The sequence below is a fragment of the Macaca nemestrina genome, chromosome 10, assembly GCF_043159975.1.
Source record: "Macaca nemestrina isolate mMacNem1 chromosome 10, mMacNem.hap1, whole genome shotgun sequence".
Classification (NCBI taxonomy): domain Eukaryota; kingdom Metazoa; phylum Chordata; class Mammalia; order Primates; family Cercopithecidae; genus Macaca; species Macaca nemestrina.
Genome location: NC_092134.1, coordinates 137,592,055 through 137,612,094, shown reverse-complemented (window position 1 = coordinate 137,612,094; position 20,040 = coordinate 137,592,055). Strand labels below are relative to the sequence as shown.

Genomic DNA, 20,040 nt, shown 5'->3' with positions numbered 1-20,040 from the left:
TTCTTCTCTGGTGAGTTGCTTCAGATTACAAAGCTTGAGACTTTGCCTAGAATGGTAGACATCCCAGGGCTAGGACAACATTTTCATGGCCATCTGATCTAAACCCTGCCCATTACTCCACTGCTAACATACACATGCAATTTCTTATAACAGAATAGGAGGAACATCCATTAGAAATGATGAGTGAAGAGCTCTTTAGTTTAATTAGATCCCATCTGCACAGCAAAAGAAACTACCCTCAGAGTGAACAGGCAACCTACAGAATGGGAGAAAATTTTTGCAATCTACTTACCTGACAAAGAGCTAATATCCAGAACCTATGAAGAACTCAATCAAATTTACAAGAAAAAAACAAACAACCCCATCAAAAAGTGGGCAAAGGATATGAACAGGCACTTCTCAAAAGAAGACATTTATGCAGCCAACAGACACATGAAAAAATGCTCATCATCACTCGCCATCAGAGAAATGCAAATCAAAACCACAATGAGATACCATCTCACACCAGTTAGAATGGCAATCATTAAAAAAATCAGGAAACAACAGGTGCTGGAGAGGATGTGGAGAAATAGGAACACTTTTACCATGTTGGTGGGAGTGTAAACTAGTTCAACCACTGTGGAAAAGAGTGTGGCGATTCCTCAAGGATCTAGAACTAGAAATACCATTTGACCCAGCGATCCCATTACTGGAGATATACACAAAGGATTATAAGTCATGCTGCTATAAAGACACATGCACATGTATGTTTACTGCAGCACTATTCACAACAGCAAAGACTTGGAACCAACCCAAATGTCCATCAGTGACAGACTGGATTAAGAAAATGTGGCACATATACACCGTGGAATACTATGCAGCCATAAAAAGGATGAGTTCATGTCCTTTGTAGGGACATGGATGCAGCTGGAAACCATCATTCTCAGCAAACTATCGCAAGAACAGAAAACCAAACACCTCATGTTCTCACTCATAGGTGGGAATTGAACAATGAGATCACTTGGACACAGGAAGGGGAACATCACACACCGGGTCCTATTGTGGGGAGGGGGTGGGGAGGGATAGCTTTAGGAGATATAGCTAATGTAAATGACGAGTTAATGGGTGTAGCACACCAACATGGCACATGTATACATTTGTAACAAACCTGCATGTTGTGCAAATGTACCCTAGACCTTAAAGTATAAAAAAAAAAAGAAATGATGAGTGAGGTATCCTGTGCACAAAAAGGCACTGACGGCCCTCTGCTACAAGTGACTAGGTGAAGGGAGCAGGAGTTGTACGCAAACACAATGATAGGTGCAATGATGCTAAGTATTGAATTAAACATTGAGTGATTTTTTTGATGGATCTTACTGATGGTTCCCCATAATCCATAGATTGAGTAAATGTTCAGAGTGTTTAGATGTTATAGCTAAGATATTTATTTATTTAATTTTACTTTTTTGAGACAGACTCTCACTCTGTAGGCCAGGCTGGAGTAGGGTGACACAATCTCAGCTCACTGCAAGCTCCGTCTCGCAGGCTCAAGCAATTCTCGTGCCTCAGCCTCCCAAGTAGCTGGGATTACAGGTGCCTGCCACCATTCCTGGCTAATTTTTGTATTTTTAGTAAAGATGGGGTTTCACCATGTTGGCCAGATTGATCTCAAACTCCTGACCTCAGGTGATCCACCTGCCTCTGCCTCCCAAAGTTCTGGGATGACAGGGTAAGCCACTGTGCCCGGCTTATACCTAAGCTCTAGATGTCCTATGCTTTTAATTCATTAGCTCCAAGTCTTGGAAAGAGGCTTCTCAAACATCCATCCCAATAGATGATCAGAATTATAGTCAAGTAGCCAAGAGTGCAAAGGCACCTGGCCTAAGCTGGGATCCTTCTCATAATAAAGAACTCATGGTTTCCAAGCCACATCTAAAATGATTGTGTTCCATCAGCCTGTACTGATTTGTGTCCCGCCTTCAAGCCTTATCCAAAACAACCAGAGGCGCTGCAACTAGAAATACACTTCTCACTCCCTACTGAAATAGACCCAACTTTTTGTTAAAAAGCTGTCATCTTATCCAGCTTTATCTGATCAAAGTAGGGGACTCTCCTATATTCTCCGAGTCAAAATGTAGATATCCTTGACCCAAGTGTCATCGGATATCTTCCATGAAGGAAGACTTTCATAGAAACTATATTTTTAAATTTCAGATTTTACTATTTCCCTTTTAGCTTTATCAATAATAGAAACCATGGGAAAGGGCCTGAGAGATCGAACTTCAGTTTATAGATGAGGAGAGGAGTCCCAAGGGAAAGAGAACATCATCCTAGAATTATCCACCAAACTGTTGACTGAGCTGCTCCAGGTTCTCCTTCCAGGTCTCTTTCTGCCCCATTCTTCTCAACTTTCATGTGGCACTGAAGGGAACACTGAATAGCCATGAAGCTCATGAAGAAGCAAAGGCTGTCCAGTCATTTTCCCCAATCCCCTACCTTCTCCCCTCAACCCCACTAACCCCTTGTCTGAACCTGCCCCCAGCGGAAGGCAGGACCATGGGTTCTCACTCATTTCCATGTACTCCGGAGTCAGTCCTGTGTATGGTTCCAAGCTGTAGTCTAGGTCCCACTGCTCTGGATGTTTCGAATGGGCAGAGTCAGTTTCTCCAGCTTCTGTCTCATCTTTCAGCTTTCGAAATAGTTTCTTTAGCTTCCTGGAAAAGAAATGGATTAAGTTACAAAAAGCCTCTGGAGAATAGGGTTGGTTTTGCAGACAGAAAAAAGAAAAAGAACACAAAGGTTTGACACTAAAGCCATCTCTGATCCAAAAACAAGTAGAGATAGAGAGACACTAAAGAGACTACGTTTCTCCTAAAGACAACCTGAGGAAGTCCTTTATCAAGATCATGCAGACTCCCTCCACAAAGGATCAGGTTTCTTCAAAGCCCAAAAACCTTTTGAATTCTTCCTGCTGTTTGAAAAGCAACAAGAGAGTTGGCCCTTCCTGCCAATGCTGAGACAGCGCCAGTCCTATTATCCAACAGGTGATCTATCCACCCTCTTCATGGGGGAACACAGGGCTGTTCTCCTCCCAGGTGAAACATTTTTCAAGTCTCAATAACATTAACAGCATCATCTTTCCATTAAAGCCAAGCTAAGCATTGTCTACCACTGCTATGGACTGAATGATGTCCGCTGAAATTCATTTGTTGAAGCTCTAATCCCCAGTGTGACTGTATTTGGAGATATGACTTTTAGGAGATAATTTAGATTAAGTGAGGTCAAAAAGGTGGGGTTGTAATCCAATAGGATTGGTGGCTTTATGAGTAGAGGAAGAGAGAAAGAGATACCTCATCACCATCTGAGGACACAGTGAAAAGGCAGCTACCTGTAAGCCAGGAAGAGCCCTCATCAGAAATTCAACCCTTTTTGACCTTGATCTTGAACCTTTCAGCCTCTAGAACTATGAGAAAATAAATTTCTATTAGTTAAGCCTAGGGCATTTTGTTACAGCAGCCTGAGCAGACGAAGACAACACATTCAGGATTTTTTTGGTCTAGAATGATGATAATGGCCCGATTTATCAGGGTTGACATAAGAATTAAGTGAAACAATGTTTATACAGTCCTTAGCACAATATCTGGACATAGTGAGCATTGAATAGATGATACCTATTATTATTTTTAATATTGAATGTTAAAATACACCTTAGGGTAGAGTTATTTCATACTTCCCATTGATGTGCAATGTATAGGGAACAGAATTGTGGTTTTTGCAATTACTTTTTAATGGCAAAAACTGCAATTACTTTAAGCAGCAACCTAATAGTTGGGAGACCTAACAGCAAAATGGTCAGAATCATAGACTTGAAGAGTTTAAATGGGATTTTGAAGTCCATGCTTCATCTAGATGTAGGAACCTCCCCATGTCCCCCAACATTCTTCACCCAAGACCACCCAACCCTTGTGTAGACATTTCCAGATGAGCACTCCTGGTATGATTAGGCATCCAATCCTTGTTTGAAAGTGCCTCTAACAACTAATGAAAATCTAATAGTTCAAAATAACATTTTGATCAGTTTCTGGTCTAATATCAATTCCCATCAAGAGGACGTAGTAGAGTATAGTGGATACAAGTCTCATCTCTGGTGTCAGAAATTGTATAAAACCAGATTTCACAACTTACCAACTATATGTCCATGGGCAAGTTATTACAACTCTATAAGCTTTAGTTTTATCTTTAAAATGGAGAAATAAACATGAATTTGCCCATAGGGTGAGTTAAAAGACATAATCTATACAGCATGCTTCATTTAGGGCTTGATACCTGTTAAGAGTGTGTACCAAGATACATGCTCTGATAGACATTTATCAAGATAAAGATAGATAAATATATCTATCATTGTCCCTACTATCATCTTTATCACAGAAGGATTTAAAGAGTGGGCTGAAATTATTTAGAAACAGTAGTAAAAAAATCATAAGAAAAAAGTAAGCAATAATTCTGTGATAATAAGAAATCGAGAAAAACTAGATGGAGCCCACAGATTCTGAAGCTAAATAGTGTGGACTGGTTAAGATCCTGTCTGTGAGTCAGAAAAGAAGGAGAGGATAGAGGAAAAAACAAAGAGAGAGAGAGAAGAAAAGAAGAAAGGAAAGTGAGGGAAGTCTAGAACCAGAACTCAAAGTGAGACTACTCCTCCAGCAATAGTAATCAGATGACCTGGTGAAATCTTTAGTAAAGAATTACTAAATTGTGATTCATACATGGAAAATTGAATATAAACATATATTTATCCACTTCTGAAATGCCACTAAAATAACAATGAATGAATTTTTAAAAATGTATAAAACCACAGGTTAATGAAAATAGTCATGAATATAGTAGTGTGTGAGGAATGTTGATGAATATCTTGGAAGATGGACAGTGTACGAGGGAGTCAGCAAAGCTGTGTGGCTGCTATCAACTGTTCACAGTGGAAGATGGTAGAGAGAAACAAGCCAACTCATGCTATAAAAATCTCAGAAAGGCTCAGGAGTTGGACGCACCAGGTACCCCCAAGGCAGGGAGTGGTGACTGGTCAAAGCTCTGCTTAAGGAACAGTAGACCCCAATGTCTCTGTACGCATGTTGCTTAGGACTTCCCAATACCAACAGGAGCAAAAAGTTTATTCTGAAGAGAAAAATGAACCAATAAAAACCTAGATCCAAAATAAATTCAATAAAATGACAGAAAGATAAAAATCAATACAATCTCTCAGAAAAAAAAAAACTAGAACAGACATAGAAATGGACAATAGGACAGAAAATATTAAAAAATTAATTGATCTAGGAACTCCTTTTTTTCTTGATCATAGCCCAAGATGGGGTACAGCGGTGTGATCAAGGCTCACTGCAACCTCTGTCCCCCAGGCTCAAGCTATCCTCCCACCTCAGCCTCCCGAGTAGCTAGGACTACAAGCATGCACCACCAGGCCCAGCTAATATTTTTTGTATTTTTAGTAGAGACAGGGTTTCACCATGTTGCCCATGCTGGTCTTGAATTCCTGGGCTCGGGTGATCCACCCACTTGGGCCTCCCAAAGTACAAGGATTACAAGCATGAACCACCACACCCAGCCTGAAACTCCAACACTTAATCAGAAAGAGAAGACAGAGAAAACAGTGGGGAAGAAAATACAAAAGAAATATACGAAAATGTCCCAGAGGTGAAGGATGTGCATTTTCTGATTGGAAGCACCCACTCAGCACAATGGTGAAAAAAAAGCCTCCAGCATAACATATCGTCATGAGATTTCAGAACTCTAGGAATGATGAAAGGGATTCTAAAAGCTTCCAGATCCAGAGAAACAAACAGATCCTCTACAAATAATCGGGAATCAAAAATAGGTTACAATTCTCCAGATCAGCCTTGACACTAGAAGACTCTGCAGAGATGTATTTACATTCAGAAGGCAAATAATTTTCAGCATAGACTCCTATACACAGCCAAAGTATACATGAAAGTCAAAGACAGACTAAAGACACTTTTAAGTATGCAAGGTTTCAAAAAAATTAACTTTCTATGCGTGCATCCGTTCTCATGAAGTTCCTGGAGGATGAATTTCACCAACCAAGCAACAAAGAAAACATACAGAATCCAGCAAACAGAAACCCCACCAAAGAAAGAAGGTATTGAAGCTAACTCAGATTGATAGCTCTATAGAAGGTTAGCAAATGGGCAGCTCTGGTTTGTACAGGAGAACAGAGGATTCCTAGAAATCATCTACAGGAAAAAAAAAATGTGACTAATAATACATGTGATGTGTTTGATGAAGTAATCTCACTGGCAATAGGGACATTTAAACAAGAGTGACCAATATAAGTGCGTTATAAAGGGAGAAGTTTAGGTGATTACGAGAACATAAAATAGAAAGTCCTAAGCTGGCCTAAGGCAGCGATGTTCTCTTTGAGGAAGAGATGTGTAAACTAATTTAATTATTTAAATTAATTTATTAAATAATTTAGTCTTATTATTTAAGACTAAATAATGAAAGATGGTAGAAGAAGAACGAGAAAGGTGGAGAGAGTGTGAGGGATGAAGAGGTTATTCTAGGCAGGGGGAATTATTTATGCAACGGCCTAAGGCAAATGTGAAAATGGCTCATAGAAAGGACTGAAGGGAATGTAAAATGCTTGGAGCATAGAGTACAATCGAGAAAATGATGAAAGGTGTCTTGAAAGGTAGTGTAGGCTCATGGCATCAAAGGCCTTGTACACCATATTATGCAGTGGTTTAGGCGAGAGATTATGGTAGCAGAGTCTGGGGTGATAGCAATGGACATGAAGGGAAGTAGACATTTGAGACATGCATAAGAGGTAGAATTAAAAAGTGGATGGTGGATTGTACACAGAAAGGGAAGGACAACGAGGAATCGGTGATGATTCTCAGGGTCTTAGGGCATGTGTGTGGATGGTGGCGCCGATTGCTATGATAGAGAACACAATGTAAGAGACAGTTTTGATGAGGACAAGGTGCGGGGGCAGTTGTTCTTGCCATGCCTAAGTGGAGAAACCCACGAGACAACTACGTAGACATGTCCAGTAGGCAACTGCATGTTTGTGCCTAGAGCCCTGGAACAATCTGGGACTGATGGAGATCTGAGAATTGTCGTGGAGAGAGCGGCAGAAGCCCTAGGGATGAGCAATGCCAACTATGGATAGAGCGTATGTCAGAAAATGGGATTTTTCTGACATCCCTGAGTAGCCTTATGGGATGGGGTAGAGGGAAAGGAGTCTTCAAAGGACAAGGAAGGAGAGCCATGGGAACAGAAGGCCGACTGCAAGACTGTGTGGCGAAGGCAAGGGAAGACACACGGGCTATGGGAGGGGCTTTGTGGTCAAAGTCCTATCGAGTGTGGGTAGGTCAAAACGAATGTGGGGGAAAATATCCACAAATAGTCCTGTGAATTTATCACTCCCAGATTTCCTCCTGGATATCTCAGTGACCATTAAAAAATAATAATAAAGAAAATCCCTCCGGAGCAGAATTTAACAGGAATCCTGGAAGTTGTATAACATACAGATGGGCTTTTGGAAAACTTCAGATTATGATTCCAACCGTATGATGCACTCACTCATTAAAATAACTCCTTTGATGTTACCCCCTTGCTTTTCTTTTTTTTTTATTATTTGCTATTTTTCCGTCCCTTTTTAATGACAAGTCTCAGAAACTCTTTCCAGAAGGCTCAGAGCTTTCCCTCTGCCTGTGCCCCATAGAGTCACCCCAGGACCATGGTGAGTGTCACACCTTAGGCCTCCCTGCAGCAGGAATCTGGGCCCCAGACCGGTCCCTACAGACCTGACTCCACAGATCTTTAACCTCATTAAATAAAGAAGCAGAACTTAGCCCTAAATGACCAAAGATGAGGAACACATCAACCTCTAAGCTATGTATTCCTATTCCTTTTCCTGATACCTGGCAAGGTTCAAATTTGTTCCTTACACTTCTGATTTCTGGCCAGATTCCACTGTATTTGAGGAGAACACAGACCTCCCTCCTGTGACGGCTTTAAAGAGAGACTGTTTTATGTCTGGAAATATAACATTTATCACATTTACAAAAAGAAAGCAGAAAGTTTATGAAATTTTACTAGCTGTGTCCAGGGGTATATTTAACAGTTATTTTTGGATATGATCTGGAGCTTTTAGTCAGAATAGGGATGGCAAGACATTTTGACCGTGGAAGTATTGATCTGTCTATCTGCTCTGTCTCAAAGCATGCCTAGGAAAGAACGTGGCACATGAAAAAGGTGGCATTTACCCTTTCACCAAAAACCCATCTCTCTGCATGAGAAGAAGCCCGTTTCCAATTTTGCTTCAGTGTGGACCGGAGCTCAATTTGAGATGGAATTACAGCAAGGAGTTGGGCTGTGGTGGGGCATGTGTTCCGGGGGCACTATGCAGTTTGGACCCGAAGTCTATCTTGCATGAACATATATGGGAAAGGCATGGTGTAGGGAGGGGAGGAGGGAAATTCCCATCCATGGATTCAGGTAATAAATGCCACAAGATCAGATTCAGCCATGCTGCTCGCCATGTATAAGTAATCTCAGAAGGAGACGCATATGAACATCATACCGGGGCCCATAGTGTTTAAAACCATCCGATCCTCTCTGGGAAGCATCTGCCACAACTGTGTCAGGCCCCAAGAGCCTGGGGATGTGTGAGCGGGGACCGTCCAAAGCCAGATCACGCAACCAAGTTTTCTCTACTATCATGGCATTAGTCACAGAGCTGCCTTTCAAGTGCTCAGTGACCCCATTTTACTGCCTCGCTTTGAAGCATTTTGTTTTCCACCTCCAGGGTCTCTGAGCCAGGCCTAGCAATAGTGGGGGCAGCTGCTGCCTGATGGAAGATACCTGGACACAGAGCATGGCTTCCACAGTGGTCCAGTCCGGGACACCTGCCAGAAGTAGAGGTGGCGTATGACCCTTCGGAAGATCCTGCACTTGGCCTTGCATCTCATTAGAGCCCCTTGGGAAGGAGTTATTTAGTTATTTCCTTTGCTGCTCTTGTTCAGTCTCTCTCATTACCATTAAGAAAAATACCTTTGGCCTGAAACTGGTCTGCCTTTGACAACGCCCAAGGCTTATACTTTCATTTTTCACAAAGAGAAGGCAGATCTTAGTCTAAAAGCCTTGGAGAGGAAAGAATGTCCTTGATTGTTTAATAATAATGGTGTGTTTTTGTTGTATTGCTTTTCACATTATTTCCTCCTTATGGAGACTGATGGTGTTAGTTTTCCAATTTCAGAAATGTTAGGATTTTAATTAAAAAGCAAGTTGGTTTGGAGGAAACTAATACGTAAGTAGCTGTTTCCATAGATAATCTGGGGAAATTCAAAAGTTGATTCAAAAATGACCGAAGAGTGGGAAGCAATGTTCTAATTCAAGAAGCCTGCTAGACTGTAAGATTCTCAAGGCCATCAAAATGATGTTATTTTTTTCAGTACACATACATGCACACACACACGCATGTTTGTGCACACGCACATACAGAATCTAATGAGAATGTTGCAACCTCAGGGAGATAGAAAAATTATAGCTGACTACCTGGCCTACTTAATAAGGGACAATTTAGACACTCTTAAACATTTAAAAATTTTCTTTGGAAGAATCTTAGAAAATTGCTTTCAGAAGTAAAGGATCAACTAAGATGATAAATCTTTTTGAGACAGAGTCTCGCTCTGTCGCCCAGGCTGGAGTGCAGTGGCCAGATCTCAGCTCACTGCAAGCTCCGCCTCCCGGGTTTACGCCATTCTCCTGCCTCAGCCTCCCGAGTAGCTGGGACTATAGGCGCCCGCCACCTCGCCCTGCTAGTTTTTTGTATTTTTTAGTAGAGATGGGGTTTCACCATGTTAGCCAGGATGGTCTCGATCTCCTGACCTCGTGATCCGCCCATCTCGGCCTCCCAAAGTGCTGGGATTACAGGCTTGAGCCACCGCGCCCAGCTATTCCCAAATATTCTTATCCAGCACAGTCACCCATCTAACTCCCCAGACTTGCCTCTGTTTTTTGTGTGTGTGTGTTTTTTTTTTTAAAAAAAAAACAAAACTGGCCTTTAGAATGAATATGTATCTCCCTTGGGGAAAGAATTCTATGTGGACTCTGAAGGTACGTAAGAGCTTTACTGCCCACTAAAAGCCACTGAGCCAGGAACAGAAGAGAAAACGACTGTCCCTGAGTTGTTCTCTCCGGTTTCACCCCCTGGAGTGGCAACGCTTCCAAAGCATCAGTTTTAAACATAAAAGCCTTTGCCACACAGTAAAATGCTGGTCACCTGGAAACCCCAAGAATGGTTCTTTTTTCCTCAGATGTCCACATTTTATGTTTTCTAGATAGCTCAGCATTTATCCAAGCTGGTTTTTAGTTTAGTTTTGTTTAAATGTAAAAACTTTTTTTTTAAGTTAGATGGAAATCTTTCTAGAATAACTTTGCCAAGGTCACACAATGAGTATATTGTAAAGTCTGGATTTAAACCCAGATCTAGTAGGCCAGGGATCCTCAATCCCCGGGCCACAGACCAGTACCGGTCCTTGGCCTGTTAGGAACTGGGCCACACAGCAGCAGGCGAGCGAGCGAAGCTTCATCTGTATTTACAGTCACTCCCCATCACTCATGAACACCTGAGCTCCGCCTCTTGTCAGATCAGTGGTGGCATTCGATTCTCATAGGAGGGTGAACCCTATTGTGAATTACGCATGTGAGGGATCTAGGCTGGGAGCTCCTTGTGAGAATCTAATGCCTGATGATCTGTCACTGTCTCCCATCACCCCCAGATGGGACCGTCTAGCTGCAGGAAAACAAGCTCAGGGCTCCCACTGATTCTACATGATGGTGAGTTGTAAAATTATTTCATTATATATTACAATGTAATAATAATAGAAATAAAGTGTACAATAAATGTAATGCACTTGAATCATCCTGAAATAACACCCCACCCCTCCAGTCCATGGAAAAACTGTCTTCCAGGAAACCTGTCCCCTGTGCCAAAAGGGTTAGGGACCACTGTGTTAGGCCACCAAATCTTTGCCCTACAGATGTGTTAAAAACTACTGGGTCTAATTTTTATAATTTACACGACTCCTTCCTCACTGGCAGGCTCAATCATCACTTCTCTTCTGACTATGAAAGACTTCTTTTCTTGTTTATGTTGCATCTGTGTCATCCATGCCAGGTACTTCAAGGCTGAATTGAAGGAGTCTGATTTATTGAGAGTGGAAGATCCAGTAATCATAATCATAGTGATCTCATATGACCAAACTCAAAATGCAACCTTCATAATTATACAAATTATAAAGAACTTTGGAGATAAAAGACCCTAAGATTTGGTAAAAGAATTTTCGTTCTACATCTTTGAATTTAACTACATAATTATGTTGTATACATCCTCTGGCAGAGTAGAAATGGAAAGGAAACATCTTTTGAAAGAGGAGTGGCTTGTATTTGGAATCAGCAGTGACCAGCTTTGCTCATTAGAGAGAAGTTCAGAGGGCACTAGAGCTTGAAGACACCTTACATGTGATTTTAATGCTACCACATTCATCAAGAGATGAGGACAGTTAGACTCAGAGAAGCAGCTTGCCCATGGCTTTATGAGTTACTGTGCAATTGCCATTGTTTAAAGGGTGGTACATTTTAAAACATACAAAGTTTTAAGCACACGTCAATCATATACAAGAAAATTTAGCCTTCAAGGCATACGCCATGCATTATTTTCACCTGTTATGGAGTGGATGGAGTTGGGGGATGGGGACATACCAATGTGTTGTCCAAACACACGCCTGAGATTTTGCCTCTCTTGTATTCTATGAAAGCTTTCTGGGTCCAGAGAAAATGGGCTAAGTGGTAGACCAGATGACCAGGGATGAAAAAATGGGCATTCCATGCCCACAAGCTGTAAATAATTCTGCTCAGAGCAAAATAACAATGTACTGGGAAGGCTGGTGTTTTTCCCAGATGTTTGAATGGGGACGAAGACTTTTCTTTGTGGTTGTGGAGAGGTTGCCCTCATGGTTTCAAAGGGGCCAGATGTGGCTTTGGTACTGTCTGCATATTCTCGGGATGTTTTTCCATAACAAATGATGTCTCTCTAAGATGGTAAGCTCAGAGAGAACAAGTGTCATCTGCCTGGAACAAGAACAAGCATCATCTAGCTTTGCTTGACTTTACCACTGAGGGACTTTCTGCCAGAAAGCAGGGAGCGGGACACAGCTTCAGAGGCTCAGTTTCTCAGAGTTGCTGACTTCCTGACTGGTGACTAGAGGCTGGCTTAGGCAAGGAGGTGGAGTGAGGCACCCAGACACCAATGATCCCATGATCCCGCCAATCCTCCCCAAAGAAAACACGTGCCCAAGTGCCCTCTGAGGCTATCCCAGTACAAGGTCAGAAAAGCACCCTGCGTGCTTAGATCACCCAGCGTTAGAAGGGAATGTTGTGGATTCTCATTCCTTGAAGCAGGGATTTCATTAAAAATGATATTCTTTCCAGGTAAATTAAATTGTCTCCATTATAACTTTAGCTCTACAAATGTATTTTTGAGGAAGACCAAAAGGGAGCTTTCTCTGGGGACCAAGGGAGCAGGTGGCTCTAGTATAATTTTACATGGAATAGGGGATTGGGATATACATCCTCTCGTGGTTCCATTCAGCCCAAGAACCTAGGACTCCATAGTCTTTCCATAGATTGAGGAAGATTCTGGGTTTTTGCCCTTGCCAGGTCCCTGACATGCCCCAAGACCCTGGTCAAAGAACTGCCAGCTCATTGCCTTACCTTCTCCACCTATAGCACCAACTGGGTCATAGGTGGTTGTGATAAAACCAGAATCAGTCTGTTGTTTGTTTAGAAAAGTTATATATATATATATATATATATGTTTTACACATATAAAAATTTGTATATAAATTTATATCTATCTGAAACATAGGTGTATTTTATAAAATGTATATATACATTTACGTATAAATATATGCATTGATATTTAAATATATAAATTTAAATATATTTATGTAAATATATATTTAAATATATTTATAGATATAACATGGAAAAGGCCCAACCTATCATGTTCAGGGCCCAGCTGGCCAAGCCTATCAGAGTTGCCCATACAGACACACACACACACACACACACACACACACACACACACGTCTAAGGGAAATTATTTCTTTAAAGAAAAGGATGGCAATCCATCTTATAACATATGATGGTGGCAGTCTGGAAGAAAACTGGAAGACACACCCTGGAAGAAACCTCTCTGTTTTTCATTTATTTATGTATTTATGTATTTATTTTTAATTTTTAATTTTTTATTTTTTGAGACAGAGTCTTGCTCTGTTGCTAGGCTGGAGTACAGTGGCATGATCTCGGCTCACTGCAACCTCCGCCTCCTGGGTTCAAGCAATTCTCCTGCCTCAGCCTCCTGAGTAGCTGGGACTACAGGCACACACAACCACGCCCGGCTAATTTTTGTATTTTTTTTTAATAGAGATGGATGGAATTTCACCATATTGGTCAGGCTGGTCTTGAACTCCTGACCTCGTGATCCACCCACCTTGGCCTCCCAAAGTGCTGGGATTACAGGGGTGAGCCACCGCACCTGGCCAGAAACCTCTCTGCTTTTGAAGGCTTCTTTGACTGCTCCCAAACATCTGACCTTTACTTATTCTGGATTCTGAATTCACACACGGAATATGCAGTTATATGCAGTCTATTTTGTCTCCCAGACTAAAAAGTTAAGCTCTGGGAAGACAAGGGCCGTTTCATCTACGTTTTTCTTTTACTGTCTTAGCAGTATGAGCCATGAGCTAGAGACAGTGGTATCCCCTGCAAGTCCCCCTGCAGTGTAAACAGTGTTATTCCTGGTTATGTAGCTCAGCGCCTACTCTCTGGCCTTTAAAGAATACAGCATTCTCTGTCAGTCACTTTGTTCTGAAACAAATGCCTTTGTTGCTTAAAGTAGCCACACTGAATTCCAATAGCTGCAGCTAAGAACCCTGGGCAAACACGAAGAAATATATTTGAAAGAAAGGGATTTTAAAAGGTTCATTATTGGATGACTTCCCAAACAATTAATGTATCTCTAAGCAGATGAAAGTGTGTCACAGAATCTTATGGGTACTGTCTGACGATTACATCCATCCCAGAATGGTCATCTTTAAAGTGGTTTACAAAGAACCCTGGGCCTGGAACAAGCTGTCCATCTATCCTCCTAAGCAGACCTGGCCCAGCCTCTCAGTTACCCCTGGGCATCTCTGTCATTCCCTAGCTCTCTGATGCTGGACTGCCTAAAAGCATCCCCTGAAACAGACTCTTCTTCCAAACCACAAGGCAATAGGAAGGAAAGGCAGAGGGGGTTACATTTTTCTTTGACCTGTAAGCATAGTTTAGCTTGCTCCATCCTTCCTTCTTTTAGGTCCAGTACAAAGTGAGTCTGTGTTTATTTTCGTGACTATCTCAATGCAAAACCTGACTGAAAGAAGTTCTACGACATTTTCATAAAACCCTGGGGAGCACAGGGGGGAATCCACGTGATAATAACTCATTCTGCATTTCACCAACTATTCCGCCCTCCCCTCCTAAGATTATGTATTCCACATTTTCTTCTTAGAGATTGTCCTAAATGATTCCATTACATTTCAATCGTTCACATTCATTTATCCACCATACCGAGTCTTTTTTACTCACTCACTGAGAGGACAAATAGCATTAAAATATTATGTACTCTGGGAGCCAAGAGATCTGACTCCTGGCTCTGCTACTTACTAGTTATGTGTACTTAAGCAAAGGGTAAATCTTTCTGAGCCTCCAACATCTCAAATCAGAATGGCAAGCAAGGTTTGCCCCATGGGGAAAGTTATCAGCAAATTGACAGAGAATTAAATCACCAAGCTGTCTAAGAAGAGGAAAGGCCATAGATAACCTGGTGAAAGCCTGGCACTTCTGGGCTAACCCCTGGCAGCAAGGAGAGAGGTTAGAGGAGTTCATTACGTACGGGACTCCAATCTCAAAGATGTTGTTCTGGATCAACTGCTTCCCCAACATGATGATGCTGAGCTGAATGCAGAGCTCCATGAGACAGCCCCCTGGAGCGCACTGCAGGGAGAAGATAAGGAAAGGACTGGTTAGAACAAGCGGAGCTCTGAGAAGCAGGGGCGCAAATGAAGCCATGCTGTGCTGGAGATAAGAATGGGGCTGGGTTGGGGTGCCAGGCATGAAACACCAGTGGCTGTACTTGCCTCTTCCATGCGGTAACCATCGAATACATAGACGTAGCTTCCAGGCCTGCCCACAAACCTGAAATCAAACAGTGTGGGAAGAGTTAGGGGAAGAGAAAGCATGAAGGGTGGCTCAAGGACATGTCTTCTGAGGGGAATACCACCACCACTGTCCTCTTCGAAAGCACTGGTCAGGGCGAGTGCTAGATCACTCAGGGATAGGAGTGCACACCGTTATCAACAAGTAACCCCCTGTAACACCTGGGGTTCACTTCTTAACCCAGTCAAATGTCAGAGGAGAGGGATAAGCTGGGCAGAGGATGGAGCTGGGCCTGGTGCGTGCGTGCGTGCGTGCGTGTGTGTGTGTGTGTGTGTGTGCGCGCGCGCCTAAACACCATGCAGTTTGGATTATCTCTAAGTGCACTGTCGTCACACCTTCTTCCCTAACTAGTGTCAAGAACACAGCTCTGATTGCAACTCCTTAATAAGAGTTTCTCATTCCCAGGAAAGGGAGGGTGAGATGGACTAAAGTTGCAAATGAGATTCCTGGGGTCAGAAAAGAAAAATTCTTGACTTCTTGCTGAAAATATTCAAAGGAATAAAAGAAGCTGGTCTCATTCCTCTTCTAAGTAGAGTCTATTTTATTGGGTGATAATAAAATGGTGCAGGTCGGGGAAGCAAAATGGTACAAGCCCACCATGGAACCAGACAGACAATCTGAATAATCCTACCTACTGCAGTGTCATCCCCGTGTTCATCTGTTGAGATCCTACTCATCCATTTAAGGCTGAGTGTAAGCCTTTCCTTTGCTGAAGTCTTCTTGTTGTCTCCGTTCATAACTGTTCCCCCAACACTTTCTTTACACCTCTTTTGATATCACTTACTGGATATAATCACTTACTGGAGATTACAGTGTGCTATTGCTAAGACTATCTCTTCTAGTATACCATCGTTCATCTAAGGGTCAGGATCCTTTTTTCTTGCCTAGAATGTCATATGCATGTAACTTGCTATTGCCACTAAATCTACATTGAAAGCACCAATGAAGTGTATACTTCTTAATATGGATAGTCTCTCTGCTTCTATAATTTCATGTCAGCCAAGGGGAGAGGTCCTGAGAAGGGGGCTGTGGTGTGGATGACAAACACCTCTGTAAGAAATTATCAAGTGTGGATGATGACAGCTCGTGCTATTAGTGCCTGCTTAACGAGCTTTTAGTTCTAGGGAAGCTTTCCTGATGTGTTGTTGGTTGACGTCTATTGGGAAATTTCCTTGTAGGTAGCCAACTGGCTTGATCATTAAAAAAAATTTATCAAAGTGATTTTATATCCAGACTGATTGTATAATAAAGAATTTCACTGGCCTTTGTCCCTGGTTCCTGCATGAACACCTAAATCCTTGGAATTTCCCGTGATAGGAGCATCTTTGTTATTCCTGGTAGACCCCTAGGACTATACCTAAATTTATGCTAATGAGATTACTCAGGATGTGGGCAAGCCAGGCCAGAAGGATCAACCATGTTGGTTGAGGCTTTGAGTCATGTGATACTAGCCCAATCTCAGGGCAAGGGAAGGGCATTGGAGATTGAGTTCACTCACATGGCAAATGATTCTATCAATCATGCCACTCCAATGTGCCAGGAGGGTGACACATCCTGAGGACATGGGAGCTTCATGATTAAGAACCTCCTAAACCTAGTTCTATATGCCTCTCCCATTTGCTGATTTGGATTTACATCCCTCTATTACTATAAAACTTCAGTTGTAAGTATAGCACATTTCTGAGTTCTGTGAGTCATTCTAGTGAATTATTGAATTTGATGGAGTAATGAGAAATCTGGAATTACAGCCAGTGGGTCACAACTGCCAGTGGCCTGAGAACCCCAGAGCTTGCCACTGGTGTATGAAGTGAGGGAAGTCTTGTGAGGGGCTGTGTCCTTAACCTGTGGAATCTGTATTAACTCCAGGTAGTTGGCATCAGAATTGCATTACAAGATCCAGGGTCACTGGCTAGATGTGAAATTCCCTCCTGCCTCATCCTCAAAGTTGGGAGACACAAATTCTTTCAAAACTTTCTCTTCAGGGCCTACAGTCAAATCCCTGTAAAATGCCAGGGTCATCAGAATCTCAAGATGCTAATTCAAAATGATTGCATGCTAGCATTCCTTCTCCATGGGAAGGCAGGTGGAAGTGGGGTGAGGATGAGTGGGCAATGGGGACAGGCTGACCCTATTGTCCTGACAGTAGAGAACCAAGTCTTAGTGAAAAATTGCCTTTCTACTCATGACACCATCATACTCACCTCCCCTTGAAAAAGGCCACATAGAAGATGGGGGAGTAGGCATTGACAAACTTGAGCAAGAAAGCTTTGAGGATCAGGCGCTCTTCAAAAGTCTGTTCTGTTTTCGGAACCTCTGTAAGAAAAGAGCGAGGCTGATGAGATTGGGGTGAGATTTCTCACCTCTCCAGAGTTTTGACCTAGACACAAGCTACTATCTCTCAGCTGACTCCTTCACAGCAAAAACCACGAGACCCATCTCTCAGGCACGTCAGATCTGAAGTCATCTGAAGCCCAGGTGGTCTGCCAGGTAATACGAGGGTACAGAAGGGTAAAAAAAATAGAGGATCACCGTCTTTCGCCGTCTTGATTCCTCTTGATTCCTCTTTCTCTCTTTCATTTTAGCAGAAAAAAATGCTGAATGAATTTTGGCATTAATTTGGATGAATGCAGGAAAGCAGTCATCTGCATATGCTCTAGGTAACCTAAGACATTTCCCGGTCATTTACTCCAATGATGAAAGCTTGTTATAGACAAGATGAGTGAAACAAACAGCTTGAGCCTAAGATCTCAGACTCATAGGTCATGGGCCCAGGGTGTTCTATCAGGTCCAAGCAGAGGAGTCAGCTGGCATTCCCAGAAGGACTCAGAGACACTGAGCAGAAACCTCATAGGTGCCTTAAGAAGACTAGAGATACAGGAAGCTCCAGTGGACAACTGTTTAGGACACTCAGGAGGAACTCCACAGACCATGACAAATGGCATGGCAAGGACAAGAGATGATAGGGTGTTCTTAGTCCATTTGGGCTGCTATAACAAACTACCATAAACTGAGTGTTCATGAAAACCTGGCATTTACTTCTCAAATTCTGGAGGTTTGAAGTCTGAGATCAAGGTAGATTTGGTGTCTGGTGAGGGCCTGTCTTTTGGCTCATAGACAGCACCTTCTCACTGTCCTCTCCTGGTCAAGGGGAAAGGCATCTCTCTCAGGCCTCTTACATAGGACTCTTTCCCATATATGTGTGCTCTGCCCTCATGACCTTATCACCTCCCAAACACCATACCTCCTATTGGCGGTCAGAATTTCAACATAAGAATTTTGGGGAACACAAATATTAGGCTTATCGCACAGGGCCACAGTCTTCAGAGGTAGAAGAAAAGCACTAATACTACATCATATGGACCAAGAAGCACGGCCTGAAAGTGTGCTGAGCAGAGATAACTGATGGCAGGGCCACGCCACCTGAGGAGTTCTGCATCCACATGAGACGAGTGTATGGGCCCCCTAACTTGCCTGCTCCACAAATCCACATACAGCTTTTGTAAGCATCGCTGAAGAAATGGACACAAAACCTTGTTTCTTCCACGGAATACCCTTCCCTCACCCACCTCCTTATGCAGAAATCCTCTATATCCTTTAATATCCAGGTGAGTTACTACCACACTCTCCAGATCAGACCGTACAACACTCACCAGATCACACAGTACCGCATCCTCCAGACCACACAGTACCATAATCTCCAATTCACTCCATACCAAACTCTCCAGATCACACGGTGCCACACTCTCCAGATCATACAGTACCACATCCTCCAGACCACACAGTACCACACTCTCCAATTCACACCATACCAAACTCTCCAGATCATACAGTACCACATCCTCCAGACCACATAGTACCACAATCTCCAATTCACCCCATACCAAACTCTCCAGATCACACAGTGCCACACTCTGCAGATCACACAGTAGCACATCCTCCAGACCACACAGTACCACACTCTCCAATTCACCCCATACCAAACTCTCCAAATCACACAGTGCCACACTCTCCAGATCATACAGTACCACATCCTCCAGACCACACAGTACCACACTCTCCAATTCACACCATACCAAACTCTCCAGACCACACAGTACCACACTTTCCAATTCATACCATATCAAACTCTCCAGATCACACAGTGCCACACTCTCCAATTCACACCATACCAAACTCTCCAGACCACACAGTACCACACTTTCCAATTCATACCATATCAAACTCTCCAGATCACACAGTGCCACACTCTCCAATTCACACCATACCAAACTCCCCAATTCATACCATACCAAACTCTCCAATTCATACTATACCAAGCTCTCCAAATCACACGGTGCCACACTCTCCAGATCACAGTGTACCACCTTCTCCAGACTATGCTGTACCACACCCTCAAGATCACACCGTACCACACCCTCAAGATCAGTGTACCATCTTCTCCAGATTACACCGTACCACACTCTCCAGATCACACTGTACCACACCCTCAAGATCACAACGCACCACACACTCCAATTCACACCATACCAAACTCTCCAGATCACTGTGTACCACCCTCTCCAGATTACGTCGTACCACACTCTCCACATAACACTGCATCACAACCTCAAGATTACACCGTACCACACTCTCCAAATCACACAGTGCCACGCTTTCTTTCTGGAAGCATTACTAGATGCCTTCAGCGGGTAGTTAGTAATCTTGTTT

The 20,040-nt window shown here is 42.7% G+C and overlaps 1 protein-coding gene across 1 annotated transcript in view; it reads right to left on the bottom strand.

The window, feature by feature from the left end:
* The window catches only part of LOC105484171 (anoctamin 2), a 363,016-nt gene that overhangs the window by 35,696 nt on the left and 307,280 nt on the right, over positions 1-20,040 (bottom strand). The window contains exons 16-19 of the mRNA XM_011745546.2: positions 17,535-17,646; positions 15,255-15,312; positions 15,011-15,111; positions 2,548-2,693 (exon numbers count right to left, since the gene is read on the bottom strand). Coding sequence (XP_011743848.1) covers positions 2,548-2,693; positions 15,011-15,111; positions 15,255-15,312; positions 17,535-17,646 — 417 coding nt within the window. The remainder of the gene's footprint in view (positions 1-2,547; positions 2,694-15,010; positions 15,112-15,254; positions 15,313-17,534; positions 17,647-20,040) is intronic.